The 15,579-nt window shown below is 44.4% G+C and overlaps 1 protein-coding gene and 1 long non-coding RNA gene across 2 annotated transcripts; one reads left to right on the forward strand and one right to left on the reverse strand.

Annotated features, from left to right (window-relative positions):
- Positions 1-99: 99 nt before the first annotated feature.
- Positions 100-13,551, reverse strand: MVD (mevalonate diphosphate decarboxylase). The gene is made up of 10 exons (XM_072636324.1): positions 13,334-13,551; positions 10,155-10,225; positions 9,044-9,158; positions 5,222-5,362; positions 4,660-4,859; positions 3,985-4,059; positions 3,541-3,759; positions 2,852-2,967; positions 1,560-1,668; positions 100-880 (listed from the first exon to the last, which is right to left on the reverse strand). The coding sequence occupies exons 1-10, from the start codon at positions 13,401-13,403 to the stop codon at positions 800-802; spliced, it is 1,197 nt and encodes a 398-aa protein (XP_072492425.1). The 5' UTR covers positions 13,404-13,551; the 3' UTR covers positions 100-799.
- An 87-nt stretch (positions 13,552-13,638) lies between these two features.
- Positions 13,639-15,489, forward strand: LOC140521369 (uncharacterized). The gene is made up of 2 exons (XR_011972911.1): positions 13,639-13,862; positions 14,910-15,489. It is a non-coding gene; the product is annotated as an uncharacterized lncRNA (long non-coding RNA).
- The last annotated feature ends 90 nt before the right edge of the window (positions 15,490-15,579 follow it).

Genomic DNA, 15,579 nt, shown 5'->3' on the forward strand with positions numbered 1-15,579 from the left:
TCAGGGGTACAACCACCTTTTAGGTCTGTGAAGCAAGGTAGCAGATGCCCAGAGTTAACATGCCATCACTGGCTTCAAAGAAAAACCACTTGGAGACCATTCATTTTAAATTAACCCTTTTTTTTTTTTTTAAAGAAAATAGAACTCATATTCAGTGGCTCAAAGTTAAATTCTGGAACACCCAAGCAAAATTTGGCATAAGATTGGCCTCCAGGCCACCGCCCCAAGAAAAACCCTCCCTCTGCGAGCTCCTGAGGGGCTGGTTAGGTGGCCCACTCCCATTGATTTAATACAAATCAAGAAAAGTAGATAACAATCCAGTAGAAAATACATTGACCATTTTTTTCCTTTATGAATTTTGTTGAAGAGCAGCAAGAAGGGTTTTGGAGGAAGAGAATGAGGGAGGAACAAGGCCCTCCATCACCAGCTCTGACAGCATCTGGGTTACTTCTGCCCAATAGCTGCCTGGGTCCCCCACAACAACGCCACCTCTGCACATCGGCACACAGGAAGTGAGACACAAGTTACAGACACCATGAGAAAGACAACAGCTGCCTCTACCACTGGAGGTCGAAGTAGCCGACAGTCAGTCATCTCAGTTTCCAATGCAGACGTCCTTGCTGGTGGCATCTTTGACAAAATTCCCTGCCTGACAATATTTTTCCAGCCAGGTGCAGAAACTGGGAAAGCAGCCAGAGTCCTGACAAGCCAATCCCTGATAGTAGAACCAGAAGTTGCAACAACGCTCCCCATTTGGCTGCACCTCCCCAAGGCGCATGATGATCTGAGATGTACTCGCTCAGGATGCCAGCTTGGGCAGGCCATCGGGACCTAGGAGCTGCTGCTGGGGATCTTCCAGGACCTGAGGTCCAGGCCCCACCTGTAAACAGAGAAGCTCAGTGCAGGATTACATGGAGAGGAGGAAATTTCACTTAGCTAGCCTTCTCACTGGGCCAGGAGAGAAGGAGCAATATAGGAGGATCAAGTTGTAAACTTTCCCCTCTTCCTTCTAGGCAGAAAGGCATTAGCCCAAGCCAAGATGGCCATTTTTGGAATGCTAGCTTGGTTTGGGTCCAGTTCTCCAAATCCTTGGCCAAATTTCCCTGGGAAGTTTTTCTTCCTCCTCTGTCTCCCTGTTCCACAATTTCCTCTGCCTGAGGTCCACTGTGGCTTCACATTTGCAGCATCTTTCCCAGTAGTAGCCTCTCGCCCCCTCAGGGATGGACAGGGGAGGTCAATAGGTCATATGCATGTCATGTAATTATGAACATGTGATATGCGGAGGAAACACTGGAAATATCTGCTTGTGGGAGAAAGCAGCACTCTGGGTATTTGTACTTCCCCTAAGGTGTTACTACACATGGTCATCTGTTTAATGGATGGTAAGGAAGGAAAAGTGGATGACCTAACAGCTGCGGCGCAGGAGGAGGGAATCCATGCATAAAGAACTGGGGACCTCTGGAGGTGTGAGATGACTGTGGTGAAAAAGGCACCAGGGAAAAGAGAGCAGGAGTCCTGTCCTGACCTTCAGTGGCTTCCCAGCAGCTTCTAGGCATTACCTGAGTGGCAATGATGTATCTGATTCCTCCAGGAGATGGCTCCATGGCCAAAGCAGATTTTAGCTCTTCAGAGAGCTCGGCAGACCCTACGGGCAAGCCCTTCAGGAACCTGGAAGGAAAATGATCAGGAAGACATCACCCTCTTCATCCCTGAGGCAGCAGGGATGAAGGAAATGAAGAGATTTCTGCCCACTGGTGCCCATTACTACCACTGACCTAAGTGGAATGGGGCCCTTTCAGTCCTTTTGGCTTTGTTTCAAGGGTTATCATGGCCAGCTCATTCAGCACCTGGTGACCAACCTCCAGCCAATAAGCCTCCTGTGCTTTCTGAGGGACATGCTATTGCCAGAATCCTGTTAGGGAAGCCAACCTCCTGGAGTCTGTGCTACACAGACGTGACCCTGCTTTTTTTTAAAGTCAGTGCTTTCTACCCAAAATACAATGAATACTTGCCCAACATTATGCAGACTAGAGTCATGAATGTGAATGTCATGCAGCTCACTTCTCTGTCCAAGTCTGCAACAATCTCCACGGGATAATTTCAAAGCTATTCCTCTATCTTCCAAGACCCTGGTTCCTTCTCTCCCCACCAATCATATACACAGAAAACAGTAAGGAATTGTGAGGAGAAAAGCCAGGAGGGGGTGATGGAGACTAGTCAGTGCATGGAGAAGCACTGGCAAAGGGGCCTCCACCAAACCCCAGCTCCTCTGCTCCATTAAGAAAATTTTTAAGAGTCTTCCATATTTCTAACCATACCCCACAGTCAGAATCTGGCTCCTTGGGAGTCTGAGTGGTGAGTGGGCCACCAAGAGGCACCTTTGTCCTCTCTTCCCTTCCTCCAAGGTTGTCCCAGACCAGCTTCTATGTAGGCTGGCACCACCACCCACTCTGCTCCTGCCGTCACTGCTAGACTCCCATAACCAGAGTATTGGGCAAGCTGTGGAACAACTCTCTTCTCTGGACGGACAGCTGGCCTCAGGAAGCAGCCAACGGGCAGAGGGGAAACAGAACACTAGCCTGCGATGCCCACTGTCACTCCTAGGATAACCAGTGATGCTGCTACTGGACTCTGAGAATGCTGCCCACCATCATCAGACAAGAGAGTGCCAATGGTCCTAATGTCAGGATCCCCAACTCAAACAGCAAATTAAAGTGGGTAACAGACTTGGGAATTTTCAGTTTAACCTTGTGGTGGAACTGGATACTTTCTTCATATCTCAACAAATACATAAGCCAGCCACAGCCAGCCAGGAAAAAGGAAAAAAGAGGAAAGAGTTCCTACGACTCACTTGTCTCCGTTCATCTCTGGGGGGAAGATCTGCTTTACAACAGCAACAAATTCATCCACTGTGTCTTCCAGGGTGAAGATTACGGCATTGGGACCAGCATCAAACGTGTACGCCACCTGAAAAGGAGAACAGTGGATATGGATGTGCCTGTGATGGCCCCTCTGCTCCAGGCCACCAGTGGGCACAAGGAACTCTTGAGTTCCAGGGACCTAATTCTTAAAGCATCAATGCCTCAACTTCCCTAAGAGGTGTCCGAGAGCCACAAATAGTGTGAAGTTTCTATCCCTGACTCTGAGGACTAACCATGTAGGAAAGAAGCCCAGCATCAATCCACACTGAGTGAGGGGCCAAGGTGGGAGAGTACAAAGTTCATAGATCCTGATATCTCAGAGATGGAGGGGATCAGAGGTTTCACTCCCTTTCAGCATAAGGTGGAAAGGCATCCCAGAAGCCTGACAATGGGCACACTCTGGTCCTTATACAATCTCACCCTCCTTCCACATAGGCCTCTTCTCCCAAATGCATTGCAGGGCCCCAGGGCAATGGGGTCGATCCCTGCTAGCCACAGATCCACATTCTCTGTGAGTTCAGATGTGAGTCTGGCACCTTTGCTCTCGAGGAATCAAAGTGTGTCAGGTGTCAAGGTTCTATACGAGCAGCCACCACTTTCTCAGGCACAGCCACTTTACCTTAGTCTTGCCATAGTGGGCGTTGAAAGAGTGGACAAGGCCGATGATCTGCCGAGATGTGTCATTGAGGTAACAAATGGGAGGGAAGGTGTCCAGGCAAGTGGCATGGAACTGGTTGCTGTCCTTCATGGTTAGTTGGCCAAAACCCTCAAAGTCCCGCTCCTTGATGCACCGTGTCATCTCTGCCATCCTCCCTGGCACCACAGACTCAGCCCGGAACTGTAAAGTGATGAGCCAATTTTCTAGAATCATCAGACTATTGAGGAAAAGGATGGAGGGTGGGAAGAAGCTGATGGGGGAGCCCGTGGGTGAGGGAAGAAGAGGTCAATCAAAGAGTAGTTCTGTGACCATGATTTTGGCAAGGCCTTGGCTGCCCATGGTGGGCAGGCCAGCACCAGCCCCTCCTGCTCCATCCCCTTTAAGTCCCCTAGGGCTGAGCCTTACTTTGAGCAGAGAGCTGGTCTCTACACTGGTCTGCATTCCAGCTGTACTGGCCACTGATTTTCTTTCAGCACTCACCTAACCCAAGAGAGAATACGTTAGGTACCACCGGGCAGCAACTTCAAAAGAGGATACCTCACAGCACCACTCAAACCACCCTCTCAAGGCCCAGGGAGCTCTTCGAGGTAATGAACGCTGCGCTATGTGCTGGAGAAAATACAGACAGACTAGCTGCTTTTCTAGGAGCTCAGGACAAAATTAACACACAGAAAACAACAGCAAACAACCCAAGGAAGACTATTAGAGAAGGTGGTTCAGACTCGAGAGAAGTTCAGAGGAAATCAGGTGATGAGGGCTAGAGTAGTCAGGGAGGCCTTCATGGAAGAAGTGGGATCTCAGCTGGCCTTTGGAGAATGGAGAGGTTCACAGTCTAGGAAGTATGAGCTGTGGCATGAGCGGATGAAAAGGACATGTCTGTGGAGCTACTAAGATTACCCGGCAGGCATGGCAGTTCATAGGCTCTTTTGAATTTCCCTGAGGCCTCCCCAGACAAACCACCCAGAACCATCAATGCCACAGACCCCAGGGATGCAGGGCTTCCTCCCAGAAGCCTGGCCCTAAGAATGGGAAATCCTGTGGGAGAAGCATTCACCTGTTCCCAAGCCAGGTCCCACTCACCACTAGAACAAGGACTCGGAGTTCTGGCCAATAGGACTCCGGCGCGACCTGCTGGGCAATGCTGTCCTTGCCGTCGGGACTTTCTCCCATGTGCCACTGCACAAAGCCACCCAACATGCTCCGGCAAGCACTGCCTGAGCCCTGCCGAGCCACTTCTGAGAGCTCACTCTCAACCCCATAGAGCTGGGCCAGAGTGTAGACTGTGAGCAAAGGAATGGAGAGAGACAAAGCACGGGAGGAAAAATGGAAGGTGGTCAGTAACTGGGCCTGCAATCAGAGGTGCAATCACTACCCACAGGCAGAGAGAGATCAGACCCTGCCATGAGGGTAGTTCAGAAAACAGCAGTATCTGGTATTACATACTAGCTGGAAGAGGAACCTAAGAGATGAATGATGAGGCGGGCTTCCGGTCAGCTCCTCAGGCCCTCAGAGCTTCCAGAAGCCAGGAGCTGCTGCTAATCAAGTAGACCCCGCCCCCAAACCCAGGAGTCCTGGACCCTCCCTGGCTGGGGAGGCAGATCTGAAGACATTCATAGTGGGCTCCACTTCCAACACTACTCACCAAGGCAGGCATAGCCTGCTGCTGAGGAGGCCAGGCCTGCTGCCGTGGGGAAGTCATTCACGGATGCGATGTGCACCTTGTAGGAAAGAGGTACAGAATCACCATCACTCCCACTCCTCCTTTTCCGAGCTAGGCGACGGACTGTTGGGGAAGAGTTAAAGAAATGAAGCCCATGGGCCAGGGCTGGGTTAGTCCTTCCTTCACTGCCTCTGAGAGCCTTCACCTCCCCTCTCTGGTGCTTGTTTGTCATTAGCCTTAGAGAGTAAACCACTGGTCTGCCTTCTCTCATCTCCCTGGTGCACAGCACAGGGCCTAGCATAGAGTGGATGCTCTACGAATGCTTGCTTGGACTGACAACAAGAGAAGGGGAGCAGCCCACCCAGCTCCTGGCACTACCATGTCCTTCAAGTGCTTGTGCCGATAACAGAATATAAGAACTTCCAACACTTGGGTAATCAAAAGATCCACAAGGATTTGCAAAGGAACCCTAGATGACAGGTACTGAGTTAGGTCCTGGGCTACAGATATCAAGGAAAACTACTCTGACATCCTAGAGTCAGAGAATAAATGGAAACTGAAAGAATCCATCAATCAACAACTTCAAAGAGATTCCAAAACGAAAACTTCTAGGAATATTATATCCAAATTCCAACACTCACAGATCAAGGAAAAAATACTGCTAGCATCCAGAAAGAAACAATTTAAATATCATGAAGCCACAGTCAAGGTAAGACAAGATTCTGCAGCGTCTGTATTAAAGGATCGGAGGACTTGGAATAGGATGTTCCAGAGAGCAAAAGAGCTAGGATTACAACCAAGAATCCACTTACTCAGCAAAATTGAGTATAACTGCAGGAGGGAAAATGAGATATAATGAAATAGAGAACTTTCAAGCATTCTTGATGGAAAGACCAGAGCTAAATAGAAAATATGACTTTCAAATGCAAGACTCAAGAGAGGCACAAAAAGGCAAACAGGAAAGAGACGTCATAAGGGATTCAGTAAGATTAAACTGTTTACATTCCTACATGGTGAGATGATATTCATAACTCTGAAGAACATTATCATTCTTAGTGCAGATAGAAGAATACACAGACAGAGGGCACAGGTGAGTGGACTATGATGGGATGATATCTAAGAAAAATGAAATTTAGGGGTGATAAGGAGGGGATGCACTGGGAGAAGGGGGAAGAGAGAGGTAGAATGAGAGGTAGCCCACAGAAAAGGCACAAAAGAGCTTTTATAGTGGAGGGGAAGATGGGGGTAGTGGATAATGCATGAACCTTAATCTCACTGGAATTGGCTCAAAGAGGGAATAACAGATACACTCAGATGGGTATAGAAATCTATCTTACCCTACAGGGAAGTAGGAGGGGAAGGGGATAAGAGAAAGGTTTGAGGAGAGTATGTATCAGGGAAGATGGTAATCAGAATCAAAACACTTTTGAGGAGGGACAGTATGAAAGGAGAGAGAAGGAGAAGGATAAATATGGGGAAAAAGAGAATGGATGGAAATACAGAGTTAATAATCATAACTGTAACAATTTATTTTACAAGTTTCTCTGATAAGGCCTCAATTTCTCAAATATATGAAAAACGGAGCCAAATTTATAAGAATATAATTCATTCTCCAATTGATAATGGCAAAAGTATATAAATAGGCAGTTTTCAGGTGAAGAAATCAAAGCTATTTATAGTCATAAGAAAAAATACTCTAGTTCACTACTGATAAGAGAAATTAAACCAGCTCTGAGGTACCACCTTACACCTCTCAGACAGGCTAATATGACAGAAAAGGAAAATGACAAATGTTGGAGAGGATGTGGGAAAACTGAGACACTAAAGTTTTGTTGATAGAGTTGCAAACTGGTCTAACCATTCCGGAGAGCAATCTGGAACTATGCCCAAAGGGCAACCAAACTATGCGTACCCTTTCATCATCATGCATACCCTACTACTAGGTCTGTAAAGAGATCAAAAAAACGGAGAAGGACTAACATTTTGTACAAAAATGTTTCCAGCAGCTCTTTTTGTGATAGCAAAGGACTAGAATCGAGGGAATTCCCATCAACTGCGGAATGGCAGAACAAGTTGTTGTATATGATTGTGATGGGAATACTATGGTGCTGTACGAAATAATGAGAAGGAAATTTTCAGAAAAACCTGGAAAGACTGATGCAAAGTGAAGTAAGCAGAACCAGTACATTGTATACAGTAATAGAAACATTGTACAATGATCAGCTGTGAACAACATAGCTACTCTCAGCAATGCAATGATCCAGGATAATTCTGAAGGACTCATGAAGAAAAATACTCTCCACTTCCAGAGAAAGAACTGCTGGAATCTGAATGAAGATCAAAGCAAACTTCATTTATTTTTTTTTGTTTGAGTTTTTTAAATTTTTGGTTTTTTGGTCTGTTTTCTTTTCACAATATGATAAATATGGAAATGTGTTTTGCATGACTATATGTGTGTAATCTATATCAAATTGCCTGCCTTTTCAATGACAGGGAAGGAGATGAAGAGACTGAGAGAATTTAGAACTCAAAATTTTAGAAAAACAAATGCTAAAAATTATTTTTACATGTACTTGGAAAAAAAGAAAAGAACCGGAAACAAAGGGTCTGTCCATCAATTAGGGAATGGCCAAACAAGCTTTGGTGTGTATGAAGGTAATGGATGTGACTGCACAGTAAGAAATGGCGAAAAAGATGGTTTCAGAGAAACCTAGGAAGACGTGTATGAACTAACGAAGAGTGAAGCGAGTAGCTTCAGGAGAACAATTTATATAATAACCATAATAGGGTAAAGACAAACAAGTAAGAAAGACCTAAATTAGGGCTCTGATCAATGCAATGACCATCCAGGTTGAATTTATTATGTGTGTTCGTCCTTCATTACCAAAGAAGACCATGCCATCAGAGAAATAATGACACGACTTGCACTTGTTTTGTTTGTTGACTTTGTTTTGAGTGAGGGAGGGCTGTGCAGGTCACCAGCCTCACTTCTCCTCCAGAGCCATATGAACCCAGTGACCGGATATTCATCGGGATGACTGGAGATGATCCAGGATGAGGCAACTGGGGTTAAGTGACTTGCCCAAAGTCACACAGCTAGTGAGTGTCAAGTGTCTGATTTGAACTCAGGTCCTCCTGACTCCTGCACCGGTGCTCTATCCACTGCACCATCTAGCTGCCCTAACAGGGAATTACAACATCAGCCACAAGTCACAAAAGGTAAATGTGAGAACTCTTGTTCAAGCAACTATTTTTAGTATTCCTATAAAAATCTGTTTGACATTAGACACTACACTGAAATTTAAAGAAGCTTTGCTATATGAAACTGACACCTTACTCAGGACCTGTAAGACCAGCAATAATGCCAAGAAAAGTGCATATGATGCATTAGCAAACTTCCATTTGGGATATCATCTCCCAGTTTTCCATTAATTCTAACAGCTTCTTGGCTTGTCCTTCAAGTTACAGACTTAAAAGGACAAGCAAGCCACATGTAACAGAGATTCTTGGTTTCATGTATAATCTTCTTTTTCTGTTTTACTTTATATATGGAAATGATCATTTTGGGGTGTTAACTTCAGAATAAAACAATTGAAAACAAACAAAATCCACCTGCTTCTCCCCTTGTATAGCTCCTGAACCCCACCCCTACAGCTCTGGAGCTCCCAACCATTATGTAGCTAAGCAGAGGGATGAGAAACAATGACAAGGGTACCCCAAGCAGTGCTCAGGGTTACTCACCAAGCCTTCCACCACCTTACTTTAAAGGGAGTCAAAGGAACCAGCTCAGTCTTGAGCACTTACTCTCTCGGAGGCAGGACTGCAGCCGTGGGTGCCCCACATCTTCCTCCTTGCCATTCAGCCAGATTCGGTCCTCTTTGAAGTCACGGCTGATGGCTGCTGTGGTGGTGGTTTTTAACTAGGAAAGAAAAACAGGGTCACCTCAGCTTTCAGGAAATAACAAGGAACTTCTAGATGGCAATATTAATTAGAATTGAACTCATTTTCCACACATCCAAGCCCTGTTACTACTCATGAAGTTCAATAAGCATTATTAAGCCCCTACCATGGAAAATGCTGTGCTGGGTGTGGAGTATTCAAAGACAGAAAAAGTTTCTGTCCTCAAGAGGCTTCCATTCTACCAGATTTTGCACACACTCAAAGGGATCTGTGATCTCATTTAGAAATGAGGTAATGTGCAGAGAATCAGCCCTGGAGTCAGGAGGACTTGAATCCAAATCCAGCCTCAAATACTTATTAGCTGTGTGACCCTGGGAGAGTCTCTTAACTCTGACTGCCTCCCCCAAAAAAGAAAGAAAGGAATGAGGCAGTGTGGCTTAAGAGACAGAAGGCCAGTCCTAAAGCCAGCAAGATCCAGCTTTGAGTCCCACCTCTGACAGCTACTGGTCACTTAATTACAAGTTACTTAACTTCTGAGGGCCCCAGACAACTCTCTAGGACTCTAAGTTGCAGAGAAGGTTCCAGCTGGCACTAGGAAAAGACACTGTCTCAGCCAGGGAGTGCCCTATGACAGTGAATCATAGTTAGTCCTTAAGTATTTATTTTAGAAATCAGGAAATAGTCAGAGGCAGACACACTGACCTGCCTGGGGTTGTAGGGTAAGTGGCAGAGAACCTGGGCTGAGTCCAGTAATCTCATCTACCAGGTCAGGGTTCTAGTACAAATGGTTTGGGTTCCTTATTTTTTAGTGCAGAAATGGTATCTTGTGAAATCATCAACAAGAGTCCTCTGGGAGGGGTCAGAAATATCGAACTCCTCTGACAGAGGCTGCAGAATGAGAACACTACTGCCGCCTCTTCTCTTTCTACTCTTCCACAGGCAAAGTCTTCCAATTAACTTCATGTATATGGATTTGTGTGGGATCTCAGCTCCCAGCTTATGTTTTTGTACATACCTGATTCTGGTGCAGAGTGACACTCAGCGAGGAATTGATGGGCAAAATCAGTTTCTCATCACGTTTCCCCCCTGGAAAAGCAAGCAAACCCAGATCACTGCGGTCACCTATTGAGGCCACCTGACCTCCTGCTACTCTCCAGGCAAGTCCACCCCTTCCCAGTCTCACCCACACCCACTCACTCCCAACAACCTGAGAACAGGGAGTTCCCAGGCCCATAAAGTCCTTCCCTGCCCTTCTGTTTTCATAAATCTTTCAAAATCCAGTCCCACCCCTTTGAGAAAGCTTTCCCAGACTGACCTCTCTGAATTGAGGCACAAAAATCCTGGTGACGATCCTTTATTTTCTTCAACACATCCTAATTTACCTGCCTATTACTTCCATTCTCACCCAGGCCACAGTCTGCTTCCCTTTGCTCATTTAAAACTCTTCTTAGCAAACCTTTTAAAGGACCTCAATGAAACACATGGGAGCCAGACATGATTGGCATTTACTTCAAAGGAGCCATGCTTTCAGTAGTGTGAGGACTCCCCATGGATTCAGACCGCATCCTCCCTACACCTTAACAGGCTACAAGTCGGCAGAAACACTGGTGGCCCAACTCCAGGCAATATCTCTATGTACCACAGATAGGCAGTATGCCACCAGTATGCCACTTATTAGAAGTCTGTTTAAACTGACAGTCAGTAATAACAATAACAAGGCTAAGAGCTGATATTCAAATAGTAGCTACTATGTGCCAGGCCATGTGCTATAAGCAGCAAGAATCCAATGAAAGGTAAAAGACAATTCCTGCTCTCAAGATGCTCACAGTCTAATAGGGGAGACCACATGCAAACTATTATATACAAAAAAGCTATAAACAGGATAAATTGGTGATAATTAACAGAGGGAAGGCACTAGAATTAAAGGGAATGGGGAAAGGCTTCCTTCAAGGGATGGGATGTTGCCTCTGACTTGGAAGAAAGCCAAAGATGCAGAGAAGAGGAAGGAGAGAACTTCAGGTACTGGGGACAGGCAGTGAAAATGCTCATAATCTACTGGTACAGCATTCCAGAAGTCAGACTTATCTCCAAGCCACATGGCAAAGTAGGGCTTTTGAAAGGTTGAATGTCTGAATCAGTGTAAACTCTGAACAGCAAGGGACTTGAATCTAGAGAACATCTTTGTCTTCCTAGCATCACATATTCAACAAATACTTCATGAGCATCTCCTTTGCACCAAACAATGAGATTAAAAAAAAGGTGGGGGTGGGGGGGTGGGGAATGTATAAAACCAGATCTCAGACCTTCAGGAGTTTACAATAAAATAAAGCTGACCTGCACAGAATGCTTTAAGATTTACAAAACACTTTCCTCCCAGAGGAATCACTGATTGTCAGAAGCGGAGGGGACCTTAGAGATCATCTTCCTTGATCATTCATTTCATAGGCCTTAGGAAATCAAGGAATTTTTTTTTAAACATCACTCAAACAGGCAAAGCTTGGAATCAAATCTGACTTTTTCTGATTTCAACTCCAGGATTTTTTCCACTACCTGCCCAACAGCTCTGTGAAGTAGGTTGTGAAAGCATGACCACTTTCATTTTGAGGATTCTATATTTGATCCTGGAGGCAAAAGGGAGCCACTGAAGTTTAATGAGGAAAGGAATGACATGATCAGACTTGTGCTTCAGGAAAGTCACCACTGAGAGGCATCTCTCTTGGAGATGGAACAAGAGAAGCTGGATCTGAACCTCCTGCAACTAAGTAATTAGCTGTGTGATGCTTGGGCAAGTCACCTGCTCTCTCAGGGCCTCAGTTTCCTTTGTAAAATGAAGGGGTTCTTAGCCTCTCTAAGTGTCATGGACCTCTGATAGTCTCACGAAGCCTATGCACCCCTTCTTGGAATGTCTTTAGGTGCATATTATTTATAATTTTTATTCTTATTATTTTAAATGTTATTTTAAGGAATATTTATTAACAAATAATGTCTTAGGTGCGTATTATTTATTTATAATTTTTATTCTTTATTATTTTAAATGTTATTTTAAGGAATACTTATTAACAAATAACGTCTTAGGTGCGTATTATTTATTTATAATTTTTATTCTTTATTATTTTAAATGTTATTTTAAGGAATACTTATTAACAAATAACGTCTTAGGTGCGTATTATTTATTTATTACTTTTATTCTTATTATTTTAAATGTTATTTTAAGGAATACTTATTAACAAATAACGTCTTAGGTGCGTATTATTTATTTATAATTTTTATTCTTTATTATTTTAAATGTTATTTTAAGGAATACTTATTAACAAATAACGTCTTAGGTGCGTATTATTTATTTATAATTTTTATTCTTTATTATTTTAAATGTTATTTTAAGGAATACTTATTAACAAATAATGTCTTAGGTGCGTATTATTTATTTATAATTTTTATTCTTATTATTTTAAATGTTATTTTAAGGAATACTTATTAACAAATAATGTCTTAGGTGCGTATTATTTATTTATAATTTTTATTCTTTATTATTTTAAATGTTATTTTAAGGAATACTTATTAACAAATAATGTCTTAGGTGCGTATTATTTATTTATAATTTTTATTCTTATTATTTTAAATGTTATTTTAAGGAATACTTATTAACAAATAATGTCTTAGGTGCGTATTATTTATTTATAATTTTTATTCTTATTATTTTAAATGTTATTTTAAGGAATACTTATTAACAAATAATGTCTTAGGTGCGTATTATTTATTTATTACTTTTATTCTTCATTATTTAAAATGTCATTTTAAGTCGTATTTATTATTAACATATTTTAGGTGCATATTATTATTTTCATTCCTAATTATTATTTAAAATGTCATTTTGAGCAGTATCTATTATTAACATAAATAATGTTTTAGGTGCATGGGGATATTTTATTATTGACGTCATTTTATATTGACAATACTTTAATCAGATATTAGTATTTTATTACTTAACTAAAGATACCCCTTCCCTCCCCTGTCCCAGAGCACAGATCTCAGGTAAGAGCGCCTGGTCTGGATGGCCTCCAGGCTCCATCCAGCAGCTCCAGGCTCGGTCACCCGGACCCAATATCTCCGGAACCCAAAACTGGGGGCCCCGCGCTCTGGGGGAACGTTTCTCTGGATTCCCCCTCCCGCTCCAGCACCTCCTTCCCCACTCACAGTACTTGATGACCGCGATGTTGGTGGGGGCAGTGCAAGTGACGGCGACGAGCGGCTTCTCGGCGGCCATAGCCCAAAGCGAACCCCGAACCCCGCACTTCGGACAGCCAGCCAGACACAGTCCACTCAAGGCTAGCACCGCTCGCTCACGCCCGAGCCCTAAGTGACTGAACGGCCCACACACGGGCAGGCCCCGCCCCTTCACTCACGCGCTCCAACGCCATCGGATGGTTTGGCAGCAGCTGCTCGCACTCCGGCCAATCAGATTCTGGAACGGCCCACTCCGGATTCTCACAGCCAATAGGATTGGATCGAAAGATAGACCTCGGGCGCTCCGCCGGCCCCTCAGGTGAGGTGATTGCTCCGGTTCGAGTGGGCGGGTCCTTGGACCGGAAGAGAGAGGAACTCTGGGAGGACAGCGCGTGGGTGTCGGCGCATGCGCCCCTGGCACGACTGGCTCTTACGTGGGTCTTGTCTGTGGACGTCAGCCCTCAGTAGACTGGGTCTTTTGGACCAGACCCAAGCCTAGGTAACCACAGAGGCCGGTGCCTTCCGACTGGCGTGACTTATTACAACTCCGCGTTTTCCCTTTTAAGTTTTAATCGTGCGAAACTTAATCCCAGTCTGTCGACTGCCGTAATCCTAGCAACACGGCGCCCTCAAATGTGAGGAGGGGGTCCGTGCGCATGAGAGTTTTAGGGTTAGGCCTAGTCAGCAATTATTAAGCGCCCATTGTGTGCCAGGCCCTCTGCCAAACGCTGGGGACACAAAAAGATGCAAAGACCATGCCTGCTCTCGAGGAGCTTACAGTCTAACGGGGGGGAAGACGTGGGAACTTAGACACAAAGCCAGCTCCGTACAGGACAAACCAATAATGAGCAGAGGGCAGGCTCTGGAAATGAGGGCTGGGGAGGCTTCTTGTAAGGGGGGGTCTTATTTGGGACTGGAAGGAAAGGGGGACGAGGAAGGGAATGCCAGGCGTGGGAGGCCCCCCAGAGAGAACGCCCAGCGCTCAGGGGTGGACCGTCTCCTCCGGAGAGATAGGAAAGTTTCTTAGCGTTTGTTCTTCATTTCTGTATTTATTTATTTTTATCAGACCTGTGATTGCTTTGTAATTTGCAAGTAATATGGGCTTAATACATAGATTATAGATCAAGAGTGTGACGGGACCATCTGATCCAACCCCTACATTCTTAGAATAGCTAGCATTTATTATGTGCCTACTGTGTGCCAAGCTCTTTACAAATATTAAACTAGAAGGAGTTTCTATTTTTAACCCCTTTGTACAGTTCAGGAAACTGTGGCAGACAACCCCAAGATCACACAGCTAATAATTGTCTGAGGTCAGATTTGAGCTCAGTTCTCTCTGGGTCTAGACCCACTGCTCTATCCTTTGTACCACTTGGCTGCCTCAAACAGAGATCCATGGAAGTTAATGGATTTACTTAAAATAAGCACTGTAGGTAGGATATGAACCAAGGTTCCGTGATGCTAGTTCTCTTTGATCAGCAAAATGGAAGAAGTATCCAGACTAACAGAAGCGCAGATTTTGGACATTTAATTTTCTCTTTTGAAGCATTTTGTTCACAATATCCTAAGAAGGATAGTGACAGATTCCTGGTGATGCCTTCCCAGAGGGAAGAGCGGACAGATATAATGTAAAGAAGATTAAATTAGTGGCGGTGATGGGATCTACTCTGGGTAAGTACCCCCCCTCAAATTTCAATTGCCTCCTCAATAAAATACTGGGGTTAGTTCCTTCCAGCACGGACATTCTCAAATTCTATAAGTTTTGGGGGACAGAAATTGTTGTATTTCTTTCCTGAGATTAGAAAATGCCATCCTTTCTTCTCCCACTGCTGTTTTCCTTTCCCACTTGACTCACGAAGCTGTCAGGTTGGGAACAAGCTTTCAGGGGCAAGGGAAGAAGGCTGGGAGCAGGAGACAACTCTTTTAGGAGTATTACGGCAGTATCATGTATACTTTTCTCTTTAGACATTGATCAGCCCAACTCATTTCCCACTGCAAGATGCTGTAATGCAATGCATTAATTCATCTTGGCATTCCACAAATCATTTGTCAATTACATGTCCCATTCAGTGCATCGTCCAAGGGTGTGCAAGAGCCACCCACAAAAATAAAACAGTTCCTGTCTCCGGGAGTTACAACTTTTTCTTTTTCTTTTTTTTTTTTTTGCAGAGCCTCAGCATTAGTTTGACCGACTTCTTGCATTTCCTGAATTAAAA

The sequence above is a fragment of the Notamacropus eugenii genome, chromosome 1, assembly GCF_028372415.1.
Source record: "Notamacropus eugenii isolate mMacEug1 chromosome 1, mMacEug1.pri_v2, whole genome shotgun sequence".
Classification (NCBI taxonomy): Eukaryota; Metazoa; Chordata; class Mammalia; order Diprotodontia; family Macropodidae; genus Notamacropus; species Notamacropus eugenii.

Excerpts from the sequence above, each read along its gene's own strand:
- MVD (XM_072636324.1), bottom strand. The coding sequence starts at position 13,403 with ATGGCCGCCGAGAAGCCGCTCGTCGCCGTCACTTGCACTGCCCCCACC. Across the intron at positions 4,060-4,659 it reads TCCGAGTCCTTGTTCTAGTG|GTGAGTGCTGAAAGAAAATC; the intron begins GTGAGTGGGACC and ends CTCTTGGGTTAG. Across the intron at positions 1,669-2,851 it reads CCAGAGATGAACGGAGACAA|GTTCCTGAAGGGCTTGCCCG; the intron begins GTGAGTCGTAGG and ends TTTTCCTTCCAG.